Source organism: Geotrypetes seraphini, chromosome 8 (assembly GCF_902459505.1).
Source record: "Geotrypetes seraphini chromosome 8, aGeoSer1.1, whole genome shotgun sequence".
NCBI lineage: Eukaryota > Metazoa > Chordata > Amphibia > Gymnophiona > Dermophiidae > Geotrypetes > Geotrypetes seraphini.
In genome coordinates, this window is record NC_047091.1 from 169,941,183 (window position 1) to 169,962,329 (window position 21,147).

A 21,147-nucleotide genomic window follows, 5' to 3' on the forward strand; every position below is an offset into this window, starting at 1 on the left:
TCTACGGATTATGTGGGCAGTATAAATAGCACCAATTGATAACCAGCTGTAAAATAAGCCCAGCCAAATCTGACATAATTATACAATCCCAAGGTGCCGTAATTAGCTAGGTTCAATTAGCAGCCTTAGCTGGAATGAATGAACCCTTCTTTTTGCTAAGTTCTCTCTTAGCCGATTCCCTAATGCTGGAGAGAGACTGGGATTGGGCTCTGCTTCATTGCTTATTTCCCAATCTAAACTTCTGTCTGTCAAGAGAGCTGTGAAACAGGCTGGTATTATTTCTTGAACTTGTCCTTTCTTGCACCCTTCTACCTAATTGGACGGTGGATTACCTCTGCTTGCTTTTCGACTGTTATATGGTGTTACGTACTTTAGGACTGTTGAATGATATTAGCTCACTCGGATACATATAAATAAATCCAACAAAAAATTATAGCTGGCACCTTTTTATTAGACAAATGTAATGTCATTTTGATTAATGTTTACAGTTCCTTTTATCAAGCAGCGGTTGAACGTTTAACTGCGGGCTGGTGAGGCAAATGTTCATTGGTGAGGCCCCACTTGGAGTATTGTGTTCAGTTTTGGAGACCGTATCTGGCGAAAGACGTAAGAAGACTTGAGGCGGTCCAGAGGAGGGCGACGAAAATGATAGGAGGCTTGCACCAGAAGACATATGAGGAGAGACTGGAAGCCCTGAATATGTATACCCTAGAGGAAAGGAGAGACAGGGGAGATATGATTCAGACGTTCAAATACTTAAAGGGTATTAACGTAGAACAAAATCTTCTCCAGAGAAAGGAAAATGGTAAAACCAGAGGACATAATTTGAGGTTGAGGGGTGGTAGATTCAGGGGCAATGTTAGGAAATTCTACTTTACGGAGAGGGTGGTGGATGCCTGGAATGCGCTCCCGAGAGAGGTGGTGGAGAGTAAAACTGTGACTGAGTTCAAAGAAGCGTGGGATGAACACAGAAGATTTAGAATCAGAAAATAACATTAAAGATTGAACTAGGCCAGTTACTGGGCAGACTTGTACGGTCTGTGTCTGTGTATGGCCGTTTGGAGGAGGATGGGCAGGGGAGGGCTTCAATGGCTGGGAGGGTGTAGATGGGCTGGAGTAAGTCTTAACAGAGATTCGGCAGTTGGAACCCAAGCACAGTACCGGGTAAAGCTTTGGATTCTCGCCCAGAAATAGCTAAGAAGAAAAAAAAAAAAAAAAAAAAATTTTAAATTGAATCAGGTTGGGCAGACTGGATGGACCATTCGGGTCTTTATCTGCCGTCATCTACTATGTTACTATGTTACACTCATTCAATTCCTATGAGCGTTGGAGCATTTACCTCGCTGGCCTACGGGGGGAAAAAAATCTCTACCGCTGCTTGATAAAAGGAGTCCTTAGTAAATTTGATACACCACCCTTCATATAATGTCAGAGTGGGTCATACCTACTTTTACTGGAACAATGGTCTAATACTTGGCAACTGAGTTTTAATAATAATAATAATAATAACTTTATTTTTGTATACCGCAAATACCACAAAACAGTTCAGAGTGGTTCACAATGCAAGAGACTGTACATATACAGCGAAGATACAGAATCAATTGTCAAGTATAATGGTCATCAGTTTCAATTACAGGGGAGTACCGAGAGGGGAAGGAGAAGCTGAAGGAAAGGGAGTACATTGGATTGAGGGGGAGGGAAGGGAAAGTCCGGGGAAGGAAGAGAGGTGGTTAAAGTTTGGTGAGATTGGCCGGAAGGGAAGGGGTTAGAAAAATTTATCAAAGAGGTAAGATTTGAGAGATTTCCTGAAGGATTGGTAGGATGGGGCAGATGAGATGAGGGAAGTCAGGCAATCATTCCATCTGCCAGCTTGGAAAGAGAGAGTTCTGTCGAGGAATTTCCTGTAGATGCATCCTTTTGGAGATGGGTAGGCAAACAGATAGATATTGCATATGCGGTTGGTACCTGGGAACGCAAAGTGGTGTGACAGGTATATTGGGGATGAGCCAGTTAAGGTTTTGAAGCAGAGGCAGGCAAATTTGAAGATAATCCTGGCTTCTATTGGTAACCATTGGAGTTTTCTGTAGAAAGGGCTAACATGGTCTGACTTTTTGAGGCCAAAGATGAGGCGGACGGCGGTGTTTTGAATGAGTCTCAGATGTTTAATGTGTAAGGTGATGCACCTTGGTAGCAATAACCCCTGCAGAACATACACCCTGAATGGTGAAAACTTAACAAGAACCATTGCAAAACGAGACCTGGGTGTAATCATTAGTGAAGATATGAAAACTGCCAATCAGGTGGAGAAAAAGCTTCAGCCAAGGCTAGACAAATGCTAGGTTGCATCCGGAGAAGTTTTATCAGCCGTAAACCTGAAGTCATAATGCCATTGTACAGGTCGATGGTGAGACCTCATCTGTAGTACTGTGTTCAGTTTTGGAGGCCACATTATCAAAAGGATGTGAAGAGAATGGAGTCGGTTCAGTGTATAGCCACCAAGATGGTCTCACGACTTAAGGATCTCCCATATGAAGACCGTCTAAGCAGGCTGCAGTTATATTCTCTCAAAAAACTCAGAGAAAGGGGTGACATGATAGAGACATTCAAATATCTTATGGGCCGTATTGAGGTGGAGGAAGATATCTTCTTCCTTACGGGGCCCACGGCAACCAGAGGGCTTCCGCTCAAACTCAAGGGTGGGAGATTTCATGGTGACATCAGGAAATGCTTTTTCACCGAAAGAGTGGTTGATCGATGGAATGGTCTTCCACATCAGGTAGTTGAGGCCAGTAACGTACTTGACTTCAAGGGACGATGGGATAAACATGTAGGTTCGCTCCGGGGAAATGCTTAAAAAGAGGGTTCACTCCGGGGAAATGCTTAAAAAGAGGGTTCTTGTTGAGGAATAATAATAATAATAATAATAATAATAATAACTTTATTTTTCTATACCGCCATAGTCAGGCGACTTCTAGGCGGTTTACATTGTAAGAAGGCTGGACATTCAGCGAATAACAAGTACAGTACAATACTAATACAATACAATAAATTCACGTATAATACAGTAGAGTGAGTCCAAATTCAAAACATACAATAAGTTTAAATACAGTACCGAATAAAGAGACTAGATGCAGTACAATAGTCTAAATGGTAACTTACATATTAATTGGAGATCTAAGGGTAATGAGTGTCTGAAAGATTTTGGAGTGGGTTCACTCCGGGAAATTCTTAGACGGAGAGTTCTTGTTGAGGGAGGGTTCTTCGAGTGGGCAGACTTGTTGGGCTAACGGTCCTTTTCTGCTGTCATAATCTATGTTTCTATGCTACCTCAAAATATTAATAAAAATGCATATCATCATAAAAACATCAACAAATATAAAATAATAAAAAGAAAACAGACCGATTGGCGTACCTCAGCGCCGATCTCCAGTGGCTTTATCAAATAAGAGCGTCTTTAATTTCTTCTTAAAACTAGACAACGAATGTTCCTCCCGTAAACGTACTGGCAGCTCATTCCACAACTGTGGGGCTTTCCAGAAGAAGGCCCATTCCCTCGTGACCACAAGATGAGCATCTCGCGAAGCCGGCAAAGATAAAAACTGAACCCACCGTCCTCAGTACCCTACAAGTAACATGGTTCACCCATATATAATGCCTTATGGGTAATTACCAAATACTTATAAGTAGGACTAAATTCTAAAGGCAGCCAGTGAAACTGCAGATATAATGGACATGCACTATAAATAATGGGGAACATTATATAGTAATCTGTGAGGAAAGACTAAAACGGTTAGGGCTCTTCAGCTTGGAAAAGAGACGGCCGAGGGGGAGATATGATTGAAGTCTACAAAATCCGGAGTGGAGTAGAACGGGTACAAGTGGATCGATTTTTCACTTCATCAAAAATTACAAAGACTAGGGGGACACTCAATGAAGTTACAGGGAAATATTTTTAATACCAATAGGAGGACATTTTTTTTTCACTCAGTGAATAGTTAAGCTCTGGAATGCGTTACCAGAGGATGTGATAAGAGCAGATAGCGTAGCTGGTTTTAAGAAAGGTTTGGACAAGTTCCTGGAGGAAAAGTCCATAATCTATTATTGAGAAAGACATGGGGGAAGCCACTGCTTGCCCTGTATTGGTAGCATGGAATATTGCTACACCTTGGGTTTTGGCCAGGTACTAGTGACCTGGATTGGCTACTGGGCTTTATGGGCCATTGGTCTGACCCAGTAAGGCTATTCTTATGTTATTATGTTCTTAAATCACAGAACTAAATTCTCAAAACGTACATAAAAAAATTTTAAGTGATAAGTGAATGCTCAGAACCAGACCCAGTGCAAAGTGTACTGAAACACCGCAAAGGTTACAGAAGGGACCATCATGACATACACGGTCCCATACCGCCAAACTAATGTATATGCTAGTATATCAATGTGAATACGTAACACTTATCTTATTGAACGTTGAATGTTGTGGCGGTTACCATTCTGTGACCAGCTGTAAATCAACTTAAAAGCGTGACTTACATCCCGATTGAGTCAGTCCTCCCGATGGCAGGGCTTGCCAAACCGGCATTAATGACCCACTCTGCCTAACAATTGCAATTCCGCATTCTGTAGCATATGCAAGCTATATAGTTAATAGCGCAGAAGACCCATATACACTACCTTTTTGTAATCTAATTTGGACAAAAGTAGTGAATGAAGAAACACATGTAACAGGGGGGAGGAGCCTAACTAAGATGGCGACCTGAAGGAACTCGGTGGAACGCCGTCGGATCTGTGGAATTATTCATGGTGAAACGCAAGTCAAAGACTCGGGTTTTTCCTTCGGAGCCCGGGTCAGGGGCAACTTTACCTGGTCCGATGGATCATTTTGTCGAGCGGCGCCTAGGCGGAGTGCCGGAGGAGAGAACCTCGGCTGGAGGCGGGAGTTCGGCGGGGAACTCCAGAGCTTCCTTTGAGGCGGTCAGCTTCTCCCCGGAGGAGCGTAGCACGCCAGTGCAGCCACGCCCATGTTTGTCGCTGAATGGGACGAGTGAGGCAAGTGAGGCGGCAGACCCGGAGGACAGCGAAGAAGGGGAAGACCAGGCTGTTCGGTGTGTTTTAACCGCCGGAGAAACACAACTGCCACAGCGTGGGATTGCGAGTTTGGTAGGGGATCAGCAGAGTCAATCTCTAGAACAGCAATTTTCAGGTACTGTGAAAATTAAACCTTTTGCAATAGTTCCTTTGAAAAAACCAGCTGTAATAGACTTGAACTCAATTTGGGAAGCTATTTCTGAATTGCAATCCTCATTGGGAACTCAGATGCAGAACTTGACTTCATATTGTTCTGGAATATTACTGGACACTACACAATTACATCAAAGAGTCGATAAAATGGAGGCAGATTCTCTGCAATATAGACAAAACTTAGACACTTTGACAGTGCAAAATCAGCTATTAATGAAAGATAATGGGAATATTAACTTTAAACTTGAGATGCTGGAGAATGCGTCAAGAAGTAAAAATTTGAGGTTAATTAATTTTCCTAAATTGTTAATGGTTTCACCACTTGACCTGTTCAAAAGGTATCTCACTGAAGTCTTGAAAATACCACAAACATCCTACCCACCGGTAGTTAGAATTTATTATCTTCCAACTGGAAAGAAGAAAATGGCTGAAGAACAACAGGTTCCTGTTGAAGGAACTTTAGATATGCTAGATTTGACTAATATTCTAGAAAGATCAGATTCTGATCAGATATCTGTGGCTACGCTTTTTGTACAACTAGCATTGGAATCTGATAGGGAGTGGTTACTGAAAATATTTTTTTAAATTTAAAGATAAAGAATTTATGAAAAGTAAAATTAGAATGTACCCAGATGTATCCAGAGTAACCCAAAAAAAAGAGGAAGCAATTCTTAATTCTTCGTCCCCAGGTGTTAAAATTGGGGGCAACATTTGTACTTAGATTTCCTTGTAAATGTATAATTAATTTCCAGGGAACTAGATATGTATTTTTTGAATCTTCACAATTGTCAAGATTTATTTCAGCTAATGAGGTGTCTACTGCTGATAACCCGAATAACTTGCAACAGGAAGGCTCTTAATTAATAAGTGGCCTAGGTGTGATTCAGGTCTATTCTTCTGTTTGCCTAAGAATGATTTAAAGAATTATAATTATACCGATTTTTCTTATAGCTCACTCCTTAATATAGTGGACTAACTAACAGTACAATTGAAGATATTTTCCAATGATTTAATTTTATTGTTTGTCTCTTTGTTATTTGAAGTGTAACCGTTAAAATGATTGATTTTTGTTGATCATGAAAATGAAAATTAATAAACATTAAATTGAAAAAAGAAAAAAGAAACACATGTAACATATGTTCATCAAAATATGGTCATATCATTTGTGAAATCTGCAAAACTGCAAAACCCTTCCCAACCACTTAAGACACCTGTTTCGCAAAAGTCAAATGAGAATCTAAAGTAACCCCTAAGGAGGAAAGACTATTGCATAATTTAGCCTTCCCATTTAGAACTGGAGGAAGAACATGTGGCTCCATTAGATGACCAGTTAGCCAGCATACACTATGACAGTTGCAAATGTATGTAGGGGGAGAGTGTGGCACAGTGGTTAAAGCTACAGCCTCAGCACCCTGAGGATGTCAGTTCAAACCCACGCTGCTCCTTGTGACCCTGGGCAAGCCACTTAATCCCCCCATCGCCCCATTAGATAGATTGTGAGCCCACCAGGACTGATAGGGGAAAATGCTCGAGTACCCGAATAAATTCATGTAAACCGTTCTGAGCCCCCCTGGGAGAACATTATAGAAAATGGAATAAATAAATAGTGCGAAAAGTTTCAGCCTCTGATAACCAGAGATGGTATTGTGACATCGTAATGCCTCATTCCACCAATAGGAGCCAACCTCATCAGTGATGTCACAATGGCTTGATTGTCCTAGACTTGGCTCACTTTTACTACATTTTGATTTCTAGAGTGGCGCAGTGGTTAAAGCTACAGCCTCAGCACCCTGTGGTTGGGGGTTCAAACCCACACTGTTCCTTGTGACCCTGGGCAAGAAACCTAATCCCCCCATTGCCCCAGGTGCATTAGATAGATTGTGAGCCCACCGGGACAGAGAGGGAAAATGCTTGAGTAGCTGAATAAATTCATGTGCAAGGGGATGCAAGGGGATATCTACCGATGGATCAAACACTGGCTAGCGGGCAGGAAACAGAGGGTTGGAGTCAAGGGCCAATACTCAGATTGGCAATGGGTCACGAGCGGAGTTCCGCAGGGGTCGGTGCTGGGACCTCTACTATTCAATATATTTATTAACGATCTGGAGACGGGAACAAAATGTGAGGTTATCAAATTTGCTGATGACACCAAACTCTGCAGCAGGGTTAGAAACACGGAAGACTGCGAAGACCTACAAAGGGACCTAACGAGACTCGAAGACTGGGCAAAAAAGTGGCAAATGAGTTTTAACGTAGAGAAATGCAAGGTCATGCATGTAGGGAAAAAGAACCCGATGTTCAACTACAAAATGGGGGGAACACTGCTAGGGGTGAGTAACCTGGAAAGGGACTTGGGGGTGATGGTCGACACATCACTGAAGCCATCGGCGCAATGTGCGACAGCCTCAAAGAAAGCAAACAGAATGCTGGGCATCATCAAAAAGGGTATCACAACCCGGACGAAGGAAGTCATCATGCCGCTGTATCGCGCAATGGTGCGCCCGCACCTGGAGTACTGTGTTCAATACTGGTCGCCGTACCTCAAGAAGGACATGGCGGTACTCGAGGGAGTGCAGAGGAGGGCGACTAAGCTGATAAAAGGTATGGAAAATTTTCCATACGCTGAAAGGTTAAAAATGCTGGGGCTGTTCTCCCTGGAGAAGAGGAGACTTAGAGGGGACATGATAGAAACCTTCAAAATCCTTAAGGGCAAAGAGAGAGTAAATAAGGACAGATTCTTCAAACTGTGGGGAACCACAAGCACTAGGGGTCACTCGGAGAAATTGAAAGGGGACAGGTTTAGAACAAATACTAGAAAATTCTTTTTTACGCAGAGGGTGGTAGACACATGGAACAAGCTTCCGGAGGAGGTGATAAGCCAGAACTCTATACAGGGGTTCAAGGAAGGTTTGGATAGGTTCCTGGAGGATAAGGGGATAGAGGGGTACAGATAGAACTTGAGGTAGGTTATAGAAGTGGTCAGAAACCACTTCACAGGTCGCAGACCTGATGGGCCGCCGCGGGAGCGGACCGCTGGGCGAGATGGACCTCGGTCTGACCCAGTGGAGGCAACTTCTTATGTTCTTATGTAAACCGTTCTGAGCTCCCTTGGGAGAACGTTATAGAAAATTGAATAAATAAATTAAAAGGTGTCACTGGCAACTAGGCATGTGCACTGAGCAACCACTTTGGGATCGATTTCTGGCTTTCTCCATGATTTTCAGACCTGTCACAGTTTATTTCATAATTTCATGTACATTTAAAAAAATGCATTTAGAACATTTTAATATGCTTGAATCAACTTAACATATGCTAAATGAAATTATTGCAATCATGCATCCCAGCATACGGTTTCCATTTTCAGCTGTCTTCATTCTTTTTCTTTACCCGTTTTCAGGCTTCAGCGGTGTCACTAAGTGCTCAATTAATTTCATTGCATTGGGCTTTACACACCCACCTCGTCAGCAGCCTTTAGTGAACTTAAATTTTTCTCTAAACTTAACCACAACTACTTTAACAGCAGAAGAAAAATTTAAATTGTAAACTTATCTTTTCCAAGGCTTTCTGCCCATGAGACTGGGGGAATATGTCTGACATATTTCGCCAAACTGAAGCGGCTTTATCAAGGACTTAACCTTTAGCTGCCGTGACCCACTCATTACCCCCAGAGATTGTCCGGAAATACGGAAGTAATCAGGCCATCTCAATAATGGCCTACGGACTTTTAGGAAAATAGCCAAGCCTTTTTTTAAACCCCGCTAAGCTAACTGATTTCACCACATTCTCCGGCAATGAATTCCAGAGTTTAATTACACGTTGGGTGAAGAAATATTTTCTCCAGTTTGTTTTAAATCTACTACTTAGTAGCTTCATCGCATGCCCCATTAGTATTTTGGGGAAGAGCAAACAAGCGATTCACTTCGAGGAAGTGCTTAGGGGGAGGGTTCTTCGAGTGGGCAGACTTGTTGGGCCGAAGGCCCTTTTCTGCCGTCATACTCTATGTTTCTATGTCTATCCTTTCTACTCCAGTCAGTATTTCATAGACCTCTGTCTTATCACCCCTGAGCTGTCTAAATGCTTTAAAGCTTGTTAACAAATGGACTATCATGTTTAATTCATTGCACAAAAGCCACTCAGCCAAGATCTGTCTAGTACTGAGTTTTCTCTATTTACAGCAAAAGGAACTAGAAACTGTGAATCTGAACAAGAGGATAGAAGTACTGGTAGCCCAAATGAAGGATCTCTCCATACCGGATAACTTTGGTGAGACTTCTTTAGCTTGTTTGAAGAAGAAGTTGTGGGAGCTGGAAGCCAGCACTGCGGAACAAAGTCAACTACTGGATGAACGAGACAATTCGATTCAGCAACTTGAGCAGGTAAATTGTATGATTCGTTAGCTCTAGACTTAGAATGAGATACGCTGATATGATCTGACAGCTGCTTTAATTAATCTGCTTGATTTTTCCTTTAAAATATACATATTTACAGCTTACTGAAGGCCCAGTAGTGGCAACACTAAACGCGAAACAAAGATGAAAATTGTTATAGGAGTTGGAGCAGAGTTCAGAATGAAGAAGGCGATTTCTTATCAATTTCTTATTTATTTATTTAAAAACTAGTGTTTAAGCCCGTTACATTAACGGGTGCTAGAGTAGATGTCTGTCTGGTTTTTTTGCTTTGTCTCTCTCTCCTTGGACGCTGTCTGTCTGTCATTCTTTCTGTCTGTCTCCCTGGCCCCCTGCCTGCCTGTATTTCTCTGTTCCGCAATGCCTGCCTGTCTCTCCGTGGCCACCTTCTGTTCCCCCCCCCCAAAGCCAAGCATGATTGCTGTCTGCCTCCCAGCACACCCCTCCCCCCAAAGCAGCCCTCTTTCCCCCTCATCCTGCCCCCTGTTGTGCCATGCCTGCCTGCTCTGTGGCCCCCTTCTGTTTCCCCCCTCCCAGAGCAAAGCATGATTGCTGTCTGCCCCCAGAACACCCCTCCCCCCCAAATCAGCCCCCTTTCTCTCTCCCCCTGGCCTACTATTGTGCCATGCCTGCCTGCTCTGTGGCCCCCTTCTGTTCCCCCCCTCCCAGAACAAAGCATGATTGCTGTATGCCCCCCAGCACACCCCTCCCCCCAAAGCAGCCCCCCTTTCCCCCTCCCCTTGGCCCACTGTTGTGCCATGCCTGCCTGTTCCGTGACCCCCTTCTGTTCCCCCCTCCCAGAACAAAGCATGATTGCTGTCTGCCCCCCCGGCACACACCTTCCCCCAAAGCAGCCCCCTTTCCCTCTCCCCTTGCCCCCTGTTGTGCATGCCTGTTCTTACCCTCCCTCCATCCCGGCTTCCTGGTGTCTTCTGGCCTACCGTCACGAACCGCTGCTGCTGTTCCTCTTCAAAGCAGCCTGCTGAGGTTCGCTGGCCGGCTGTAGCGAACCTCGCAGGCCGCTCTCCAACATTAACTAATGATATAATTTTTTAAACCTTTTTTTAAGTTCATCCTACAAGATGGAAAGACAAAAGCCCATAAAAACATTTACAGGACGGGAAAGCATTAACAGCAAATAGCATTAGCACATGAAGGCATTGACAAATAATTGTGTTTTCAACATTTTCTTAAAGTCCAGTCTCCCATCACGGAATCGCAAAATACCAGGAATTTGAAGGGTGACCAGGCAGAAAGAAAATTGTATGGTCCCAGTTTCCTTAATGCAGAGAAGTGCAGATGACAGTGGAGACTAGACTTTACAGATGTACCGTATATACTTGAATATAAACCGGGATTTTATATTCGGGTCAATGCCCCCTCCCAGAATTTTTTAAGACTGCCGCCAGGCTTTGCCCCCTCACGAGAATTCTCGAGAGCCAGTAAGGAAGCCGCTCTATGCTGAGATGATGCTCATGCAGCTCAGATGGCAAAGTTAGATCGCGCAGCCGGTTAGCAGCGGGGCAGGAGTTTGGAAAGCTTGCTCCTGCCTGCTGCACCTCTACAAGCGATCGGCAGAGGACCCGCTGCACCTCCACCAGAGGTATGAAGATAGGGCAGGGAGGGGGGGACAGAGGACAGAGTCTGGGAGGGAGAGTGCAGAATCTGACAGGGGAAGGAAGAAAGAGTGCAGAGTCTGACAAGGGAGGGGAGGATGGAAGGGTGCTGGGTGCACAGCCTGACAGGGGAGGGGAAGATGGAAAGTTGCTGGGCACAGAGCCTTACAGGGGAGGGGAGGAAGGAGGGGAGGAAGGAAGGGTGCTGGGTGCAGAGCCTGACAGGGCAGGACACTTGAATATTAAGCCGCCTGACTTATATTCGAGTCAACCATATTTCCTCCTTTTTGGAGGGAAAAGGGGGGTCTCGAATTATATTCGGATTGACTTATATTCAAGTATACACAGTACATTTCAGTGGTTGACATTTTGGTGCCGGGAAGGGGGTGGTCGTCTTCACTCCATATGACGCACCCATTTTTCCACCCCCTTTTTGGGGGTGGAAAAAGTATGTCTTATGGACCGAAAAATGCGGTAAAAACTTGTCTTCTTTGGATTGTGAAGCCACTAGGAACAAAGAAAGTACCTGCATGTAAGAAAAAAAAAGTGTACAGCATTGCATACATCTAGTAGCACTATAGATTAGCAGTAGTAGTAAGGGAATTTCAGGAGGGATCAGGAAAAAGGGAAGCTCTGGCGCTGTAAGGTGATGGTTGGCAGTTTCATCTGGCTTGCGAGAAAGTCCCGTCTACCCTCCCTAGTTGGCCAGTATTATTTGTTGAAGCTTGTTTGTGAAGGGTGGGGGTACCTGAGCCAAGCAGTTCAGCCATTGGAGGATAAAAGCCCCAGGAGCCGTGGCCTTTCACCAGTAAGAAATAGCTGCAGCCTTTTGGGCTTGAGCAAACTAAGTCCTGGAGGGTGATGGTACTGGGTTGGCCGGTTCATAGACAACCCCGCGAAAGACAAAGGCGCGCAGCGACAACTGAGCGCAAGACGGAGGCGCACGCCGAAGAAAATTACAGTTTTTAGGGCTCCGACAGGGGGTTTTGTTGGGGAGCCCCCCCAGTTTACTTAATAGAGATTGCGCCGCGTTGTGGGGGGTTTGGGGGGTTGTAACCCTCCACATTTTACAGTAAACTTAACTTTTTCCCTAAAAACAGGGAAAAAGTGAAGTTTTCAGTAAAATGTAGGGGGTTACAACCCCCCAAACCCCCCACAATGCGGCGCGATCTCTATTAAGTAAAGTGGAGGGTTCCCCCCCCACGTCCCCACCCATCGGAGCCCTAAAAACTGTAATTTTCTGCGGCACGCACCTCCGCGCTGCGCTCAATTGTCTGCACGCGCCTTTGTCCCGGCGCGCTTTTGACCTGATACCGGGTTGGCCTAGCAACAATCCTTAGCTAGTAACTCAGCAAAGATGGGGGCCAGGGTTGGGGTCGATACCCTTGGGGCATAGTTTATTCAAGTTTCAAGTTTATTAAAAAAAATGTTTAGACCGCTTATTTGGGTTTCTAAGCGGTTAACAATGTAAAATTACATAAAAACGAGTTATAAAATAACAATAATACACAAAATGGGGTTCAAAGACAACCCCGCGAAAGACAAAGGCGCGCGCCGACAACTGAGCGCAAGACGGAGGCGCTCACCGAAGAAAATTATAGTTTTTAGGGGCTCCGACGGGGGGTTTTGTTGGGGAGCCCCCCCAGTTTACTTAATAGAGATCGCACTGGCGTTATGGGGGGTTTGGGGGGTTGTAACCCTCCACATTTTACTGTAAACTTAACTTTTTCCCTACAAACAGGGAAAAAGTGAAGTTTTCAGTAAAATGTGGGGGGTTACAACCCCCCAAACCCCCCACAACGCCCCCACAATGCGGCGCGATCTCTATTAAGTAAAGTGGGGGTATTCCCCCCCACGCCCCCCCGTCGGAGCCCTAAAAACAGTAATTTTCTGCGGCGGGCGCCTCCGCGCTGCGCTCAGTTGTCTGCGCGCGCCTTTATCCCGGCTCGCTTTTGACCTGACACCCAAAATGGGGGATACAGACTAACGTCCTAACATACAGACCACTTTGATCAAAAACATACGAAATGAAACAATAGGATAGTGGGAGAGAACTACAATTGATATAGGAAAGGAGAAACATTAAGGGATAAAACAATAGGTTAGGATAGAAGTGACAATCGATTCAAATTTAAAATAAAAAATTTTTTTTAAAATATTAAAATAACTGCTCCCTTAATTAGTTTCATAGTAAGGAAGGGCAAGAGACAGGCTCTAGTACTTCCCCAGAATTCAGTTTAAGTGCATTTAAGATCCTAGTTGGCATTTTTGCCATTTTGATTCCTTTAGACTGGAATGTGCATAGATCTCATCTTGCCAGTTCTCAAAACTTAAGGGCCTGTTTTACAAAGCCACGCTAGTGGCTGCAGCGCGGCCATGGCCCTGAAGCCCATAGAGATTTAAAGTGCGTCGGGGCTGTTGCCGCGCGGCTTTGTAAAACAGGCCCTAAAACTTACATTTCACTCTCTCAGTGGTAAAAACAGAACCTTTAAGAGATTTTTAGTTTGGGGAGTGGGGGGGGGGAATGATTGTTTTATGTATTGTGTATTTAAAGTGCCTTCTTCGTAGTGTTTATGTCTAAATTAATTGTATGGCACTGACAAAGGTTGAAAATTAATAATGATTTAAAAAAAAAAAAAAAAAAGAGAGATTTAGTTATTCTTTTGCTTTTAAATTAACCGAATTCTGGAATGCTTTACCGCTTACATTAAGAAGTTTAGGTTCTTTTGCTTTATTCCAGAAAGTTCTGAAAACATTTTTGTTTGCTAAACATTTTGGAAATTAACTATTTCAGTATACTTTTCCTTGTCAAATTTATGTATTATGTTTTACATTATTGTAAATTGAGTCGCGCTCCTCTTGGTTGATGACTTGGTCTATAAAACTAAGTTTTAGTTTAGTTTAGTTTAAATAAAACTGAGACCAAAGAAAACTGGCAAATTTATTATTATTTTTATTTATTTAAAACATTTATATCCCCACATATCCAAAGAATTATGCGGGTTACATAAAAACATTCATAACAGTTACATAAACAGGACAAAAAGCACAGTGACAAAAAGCAATGCAATCTATTCTTCATTGAACCCAGATAAAACGAAATTCATCCTCCTAGAAAACAACAAAATACCAACCATAACCAACATTGAAATCAACGCAATCAACTACCCCATGCAAACCACCCTAAAACTGCTAGGAATAACTATCGACAGATGCTGCACAATGCAACCGCAAATCAATAAAACAATACAAAAGTCATTCTTAGTCATGAGAAACTTAAAACAAGTTCGGAAATTCTTCGAGAAAACTCAATTCCAGCTCATAGTTCAGTCCTTAATACTAGGCCTACTTGACTACTGTAATATCCTCTACCTCCCATGCCCTACGACCATAACAAAACAACTACAAACTATCCAAAACACAGCACTAAGACTCATCTACTCATTAAAGAAACATGATCACATTATAGAAGCATATCTCCAATCGCACTGGCTTCTGATCCCAGCAAGAATACAATTTAAATGCTACTGCCTACAATTTAAGACTTTATACGGAGACAGTCCAAACAACCTGAATAACCGCCTCATCCACAACACCGCAACCAGACATAGGAAAACTCACACCCCATTCTCATACCCCCCAATTAAGGAGGTCAAACGGAAAAAACTATATGATGGCCTCATGGCCACTCAAGCAGCCAAACTAGACAACCAAATCGCCAATCTACTGACGGCATCCCTCGACTACAAGACTTATAGAAAAGAAATAAAGACCATACTCTTCAAGAAAACTCTGAAAAAATAAATAATACCGCAAGTCTCAAACTCCACTTCTCACTAAAGCCAACTACCCCAAACAAATAACCTTACCCATTTCTCACTCTTTTTGAAAATGACCAATTTTTTTTTTGTAAGTTCTTGTTGTAATACATCTTGGATAATTCTTTTGTAATCCGCCTTGAACTGCAAGGTAATGGCGGAATAGAAATCCCTAATGTAATGTAATGTAATTGTACAAAATAATAAAGAGTAAAATAATTCTACATCTTTAAACCTGAGAAAGCCCTTTGAAAAAATAGGCTTTTTAAAATTCTTGAAAAAAATTATGAAGGACAAGATCTGTCGGACAGTGTCTGGGAGAGCATTCCATAATTGTGGGCCTACCACACTAAAGATGCAGAAACGATTCATAACATTTGTTATCAATCATATCGATGGAATGACTAATAATTGCTGTGATTGAGATCTTAAGATATGAGAAAGCTCTTTGTCTGGAAAAGGGAGGTAGGAGGTGGAATGGAGTTGAAAAGGTTGAGGTCGAACCATCCAGCTCCGGGCAGGGACCAAAGTTCTAGGTCTCAGAGTTACTCCAATAAGATTTTAATCCTTTTGTGTGTATATTTGGTGCTTTAGGATGGAACACTTTTCAGTGCATAAACCAAGACAGTTTTTTGTTTGTTTTTTTACTCTTCTTTACAGAAGAGAGAAATTATATAGTAGTCTTTCTTGACTTTTAGACTTGACAGGGTTGCTTCTGCTGTCTTGTTTAGCCTTTGCTGTGTTAGATGCTAGCAAACATGAAAATAGCAAACTTGTTCTCTATCGATTTTCTCTTTTGTTTGGTCGTGGATCTTTTTGCTCACAGGTACGCCTGCGATTTGAGATGGAGACTGAGCGGATGAAACAGATTCATCTGAAGGAGTTGGAAGACAAAGAGGAGGAGTTGGAGGACGTTCAGCAATCTTGTCAAAGGAAGGTAGGTTGGAAAACCCATTTCAAGGTGTGGATGTTCTTTTCCCTGGTCCTTTTCCCTTCATGTGGTGTGCGGAGAAATGGATTCATTGGGTTAAACTGAAACTAGCCCGTCGTCAGCCAGTGCCATTAGCTTTAGCAATGCTGGGCGAGAACACAGAGCACTTGTTAATGCGTCAGAAGATAGGCTTAATTATGACAAGTGAACAGGTTGTATAGAAAGCCTTCCTCTTCAACTAAAGGTCCAACCACAAAAAGTTCCCTCTGATCTCTCTCTGCCAACAACCACTAGATGGCGACCCCCTGATTCAATCTTCTGTAGTTACTCTACTGCCCAGCCTTGCCCTTTATGACTGTATTGTATAGTACTGTATTGCCAAATGTACTGTCCAATGAAGTCAAGTTTCAAGTTTAATAAAATTTTTGATTAATCGCTTAATCATATTTCTAAGCGATGAACATTTTAAAAAATTACAGTATTTGGGGGACAATACAATACTTAACAATATTTTACATCCGAACGGACTAAAAGACATAACTAACAAACAGTGAACACAAGGAAAAAGGAGAATGAAATACAAATTCCTTAAAGAAAAGTAAGACAATCAGGGTAAAAAACGAAAGGCAGGGAAAACAAAAGTCATAATATTAAACAATAAAAATAAAAATTTAACCAGCGGACTGTTAAGTAATTATCAAAAGCATCCTTAAAAAGAAAAGTTTTTAAATTACTCTTAAATTTCTCCAGATTGCGCTCTTCCCTTAAATATATAGGGAGGGAATTCCAAATTTGAGGTGCAGTAACAGAAAAAATAAATTGCCATCTTGTATTAATAACCCTAAGAGAAGGGATCGTCAATAGATTTTGTTCATTGGATCTCAGCGTTCTATTTGGAATATAAGGGATTAATAATTTATAAATGAATGCTGGAGTTTTATAAAACAGGGATTTAAAAGTAAGTATGCATAATTTATAAGATATCCGGTGAGATATAGGTAGCCAATGCGCTTTCCTAAGAAGAGGAGTTACATGGTCGAATTTCCTAGTTTTAGTTATAAGTTTAATGGAAGCATTCTGAATAATTTGTAAGCGTTTTATTTCATTCATAGAAATGCCCTTAAAAAGGGCATTGCAATAATCAAGTTTAGAGATCACTAAAGAATGAATGAGAATATTAAGAGATTTTGAGCATAAAAATTGTGAGAGTGAACGAATTTGACGCAGCCTGTAGTTTTAACAATATTACTAACTAGTCTTATAGCCCGTTATATTAACGGGTGCTAGAATATATATGTGTGTGTCCCTGTGCAGTATTTTCCTCCTCCCCATACCTTCCTCCTGAACTCCATGCCCTACTTATGTTAAAATGCTTTCCGGGTTTCTGTCTTTTTTTTTTTTCCCTTGGCTGTCCACTACCACCCCTTGCCTGCTCCCCCTGTCCATTCTCCCTTCTTTTTACCTCCCCTGTGTCACAGCTCACCTTATCCAGCAGAAGCCCTTCTCCCTTTGTTTTACCTCTCCCTGTCCATCATCACCTCCTTCCTGCTCCCCCTGTCCAGCAGTAGGCCTGTCTTTATTTTTCTGCCCCCCCTCCCTGTTCATCAGCACCTCTTCCCCTGTCCATCAACCCCTTTTCTGTCCTCCATTTCCATGTGTTGTAGCATTTCCCTCCCACCCCACTTCCCTGTGCAGTATTTTCCTCCTGAACTGCATGCCCTACTTATGTTTTTTTTTTTTTTCGGGTTTGGCTGCCGTGGCCTGCAGCCTCCAGCAGCCGCCGCAGCCGACATCTGACTCGGGCCGCCGCGGTCGACATCCGTCTCTGGGGGGGGGGGGGGAGGAAGAGAGAGAGCGGAGAGGCAGTGGTGCGCGAGGAAGAGAGAGAGAGCGGAGAGGCTGCAACGGCAAAGTTATTGTAAGGGAGACGCTGCGTCTTTTAACAGGGAGCAGGACAGAGCATAAGCCGCGCATGCGCACTTCCTATGTGTCGCTACAGCTCACAGAAAACCGGCGTACACATAGGAAGTGCGCATGCGCAGCCTAGCGTTTTATTATATTAGATGTGGTCATGGAAAGTCAATTTATGATCAAAGATCACCCCTAAGATTTTTGTATTGTTAACTGATTGTAGGGGGACATTTTTTATAAAAATAGAAGAAACAAGTTTAGAACTATCTTTCCATGGAAAAATGTTGACTTGTTAACCCTGGGAGGATGGGATAGAAATCGAATCAAATAAATAAATAAGAAATGTCCACTTAGGCATTAGGCAACGCTAAGCACCATGTGATAGATACCTATCGCCCAATTCATTTTATTTTTATACCAGTTATTATTGAGGCTATTAAGGTAGGGTTGCCAGATTTTCCAATCGGAAAATCCGGACCCCCTAGGCCTGCCCCCGTTCCGCCCATCCCTACCCTGTAACGCCCTAATCCCTCCCACAGTCCCGCCCTAGCCCCGCCCCCAGCTGCCTGCTCTTGTCAGGCAGGGAGGAAGTCCACGCATGCGTGGACTTCCTCCCTGCCAGATGTGATTTGAGGAGGCTTTTCAAAACCCGGACAAAGTGCCGGGTTTTGAAAAGCCGTCCAGACCCCCCCGGACATGTCCTTAAAAGGACATGTCCGGGGAAATCCAGACATCTGGTAACCCTACATTAAGGGTACTTTTCCAATTAAGTTAGGTGCCTAAGAGCCATTTAACTTTAGGCACCCTCTAACCGGGGCAATGGAGGCGCCTGTCTGGTTAAATCGCCTGTTGCAGTCAGTGGCATAGTGAAGGTGAGAGGCGCCCAGGGTGGTGGCACCCCTTCCCTGCCCTCTTCTTTGCCCCCACCTGCACAAGCTCCATCCCTGCCCCCTCCTGCCCTGCATTGACTCTTCCTCTGACATCACTTCCTAGGATCCAGGATGTGATGTCAGAGGAAGAGACGACACAGCAGGTTGGGGGTTGCTGTTCATGCCAGGAATGTTGCAGAGGTGCGGGGAAAGGGAAGCGGAAGGAGAATGGGGGTGTGTGGAGAGGAAGGGTGCCTGTGCTCTCATCAAGATGATCCCCGAGGCAGACCCCCCCCCTTACTGCACCACTGGTTGTAGTCTAATCATGAACGTAGGGGATAGATTCCGTACGAACGTAAGGAAGTTGTTCTTCACCCAGAGAGTGGTGGAAAACTGGATCGCTCTTCCGGAGTCTGTCGTAGGGGAAAACACCCTCCAGGGATTCAAATAGAGAAAACACCCTCCAGGGATTCAAATAGAGAAAACACCCTCCAGGGATTCAAATAGAGAAAACACCCTCCAGGGATTCAAGACAAAATTGGACAAATTCCTGCTCAACTGGAAAGTACGGAGGTGAGGCTGGGCTCATTTAGAACACTGGTCTTTGACCTAGGAGCCGCCGCGTGCTGCGGACTGCTGAGCACGATGGACCACTGGTCTGACCCAGCAGCGGCAATTCTTATGTTCTTATGTTCATTCGCTTGTGAGTGTCCCTGAATATTGCCACCGAGTGCTCCAGCATGACGTGGTCCATTGGTGGAGCCTAGAATTAACCCCCCCCCCCTCTACCACATGTAAGAATTAAATGAAACAATGACGGAGAAGTAAAAAGGAAGACGGAAGGAAAATGAAGGCAGTAAGAGAAGGGAAAAAAAAAAGAATGAAAAAAGGCAGAATAGAGTCTCATCAAGAGATGTAAAATATACATGAATAGGAAGCGATAGAGCAGTGTGTCGCACACTTTTTAAGCTGCGGCCCACTAATCTCGGGGCTGCGGCTGGAAGGCGTCCGGAAATGTGCGGACGTTAATGCTATGATCTCACATGCATATATGACATCACATTGACATGCGCGGATGTCCTCCAGCCTCCTATTACCGCTGGTTGGAGAGCGGGGGGGGGGGTTTGAGAGGCACATCCTGTAAGCCGTCAGCCAGCGCTGGCGCCTCTCCTCCTCCCCGGCATCTCGGGGCACGCCTGGCATTTGCTGCGGCACATAGTTAGCAATGCACTGAGTGAGAGGGAAAAGGATGACAGAAGTGAGCGAGTAGATGCCCAGGAAGAAAAAAAAATAGGCACGGGTACCACCGAAGGGTGGCACATTAATTAACTTGGTGAGACTTTGCATTAGGACATTTTCACCCAGTTTCCACTGGGATGCAGCAGACTCAGAAGATAGGTCAGGACCTGAAAATTACCAAGTAATAAATGAGTTTGTAGTCTCTCTGTCCCTGTGATAGTACTTGTTCATGACGGAGTGTTTCATCTGTTTGACCTCTATCTGGGAAATGTGTTCTCCCCACTGCCTTCCCCCCACTCCTAATTTATTGTAGAATAATGAGTTGGCAGCCTCAACACCTGACTATTCAGCCACGTCAACAAGCAACTAGTCATTTAATCTATTCCTTCATAATATCGGACGCAAGGAGACATAAAGATTACATCTAGAGAATGACAAATTTGTCCTTGTCCCTGCAGGAACTCAATTTCCCCCATCCCTGTGAGATTTGTCGCTGTCCCTGCCCCTTTCCTTCAAACTCTGTCTTAACCGCACAAGCTTTAAACACTTATGATTTTAAAGTTTTTGAGGCTTGCGCAGATGAGGACGGAGCTTAGGCATTGGTGGAATGAGGCAATATGACAGCATTTGGGAAGCTCTCTCGAAGCCCAACACTACAGTCACAGGGAGCAACCTGGGTTTGAATCCACAACCCCAGGGTGCTGTGGCTGTAGCTTTAACCACTGCACTGCACTCTCCCCGGGGTGGGTGGAGAGGAGGACGAGTGCCTATGCCCTCACCAAGACAGCGCCTGGGTGGACCGCACCCCCCCCCCCCTCCCGTACCACCTTACTATGTCTCTGCTTATAGTTGTCCTAATTCTAGCGCTTACTTAGCTGCCTAGAAGTCTGAATAGCCCTTTAAGAATATGGAATATGGAATTTGGGTGACCTATGAGGATGTCCAGCTAAGGGGGGGTAGGAGTTATTAACTTGAGCTATCATTAAAATATGTTATTTTATATATGTGGTACATTATTACATATTAACCCCCTCCCCCCCTGGACTGATATAAATGCCGGCTTTTCTTAATTATGACTGGGATAGCCTATGCAGATGGTAACTCGAAACTGGAAAAATA

At 43.8% G+C, this 21,147-nt stretch overlaps 1 protein-coding gene across 2 annotated transcripts in view; it reads left to right on the top strand.

Annotated features, from left to right (window-relative positions):
• Positions 1–21,147, top strand: part of MYO18B (myosin XVIIIB) — a 565,740-nt gene that overhangs the window by 384,842 nt on the left and 159,751 nt on the right. For both annotated transcript variants that reach the window (XM_033955841.1, XM_033955842.1), the window contains 2 exons: positions 9,414–9,614; positions 15,905–16,015. In XM_033955841.1, the coding sequence (XP_033811732.1) occupies positions 9,414–9,614; positions 15,905–16,015 (312 nt within the window). The remainder of the gene's footprint in view (positions 1–9,413; positions 9,615–15,904; positions 16,016–21,147) is intronic.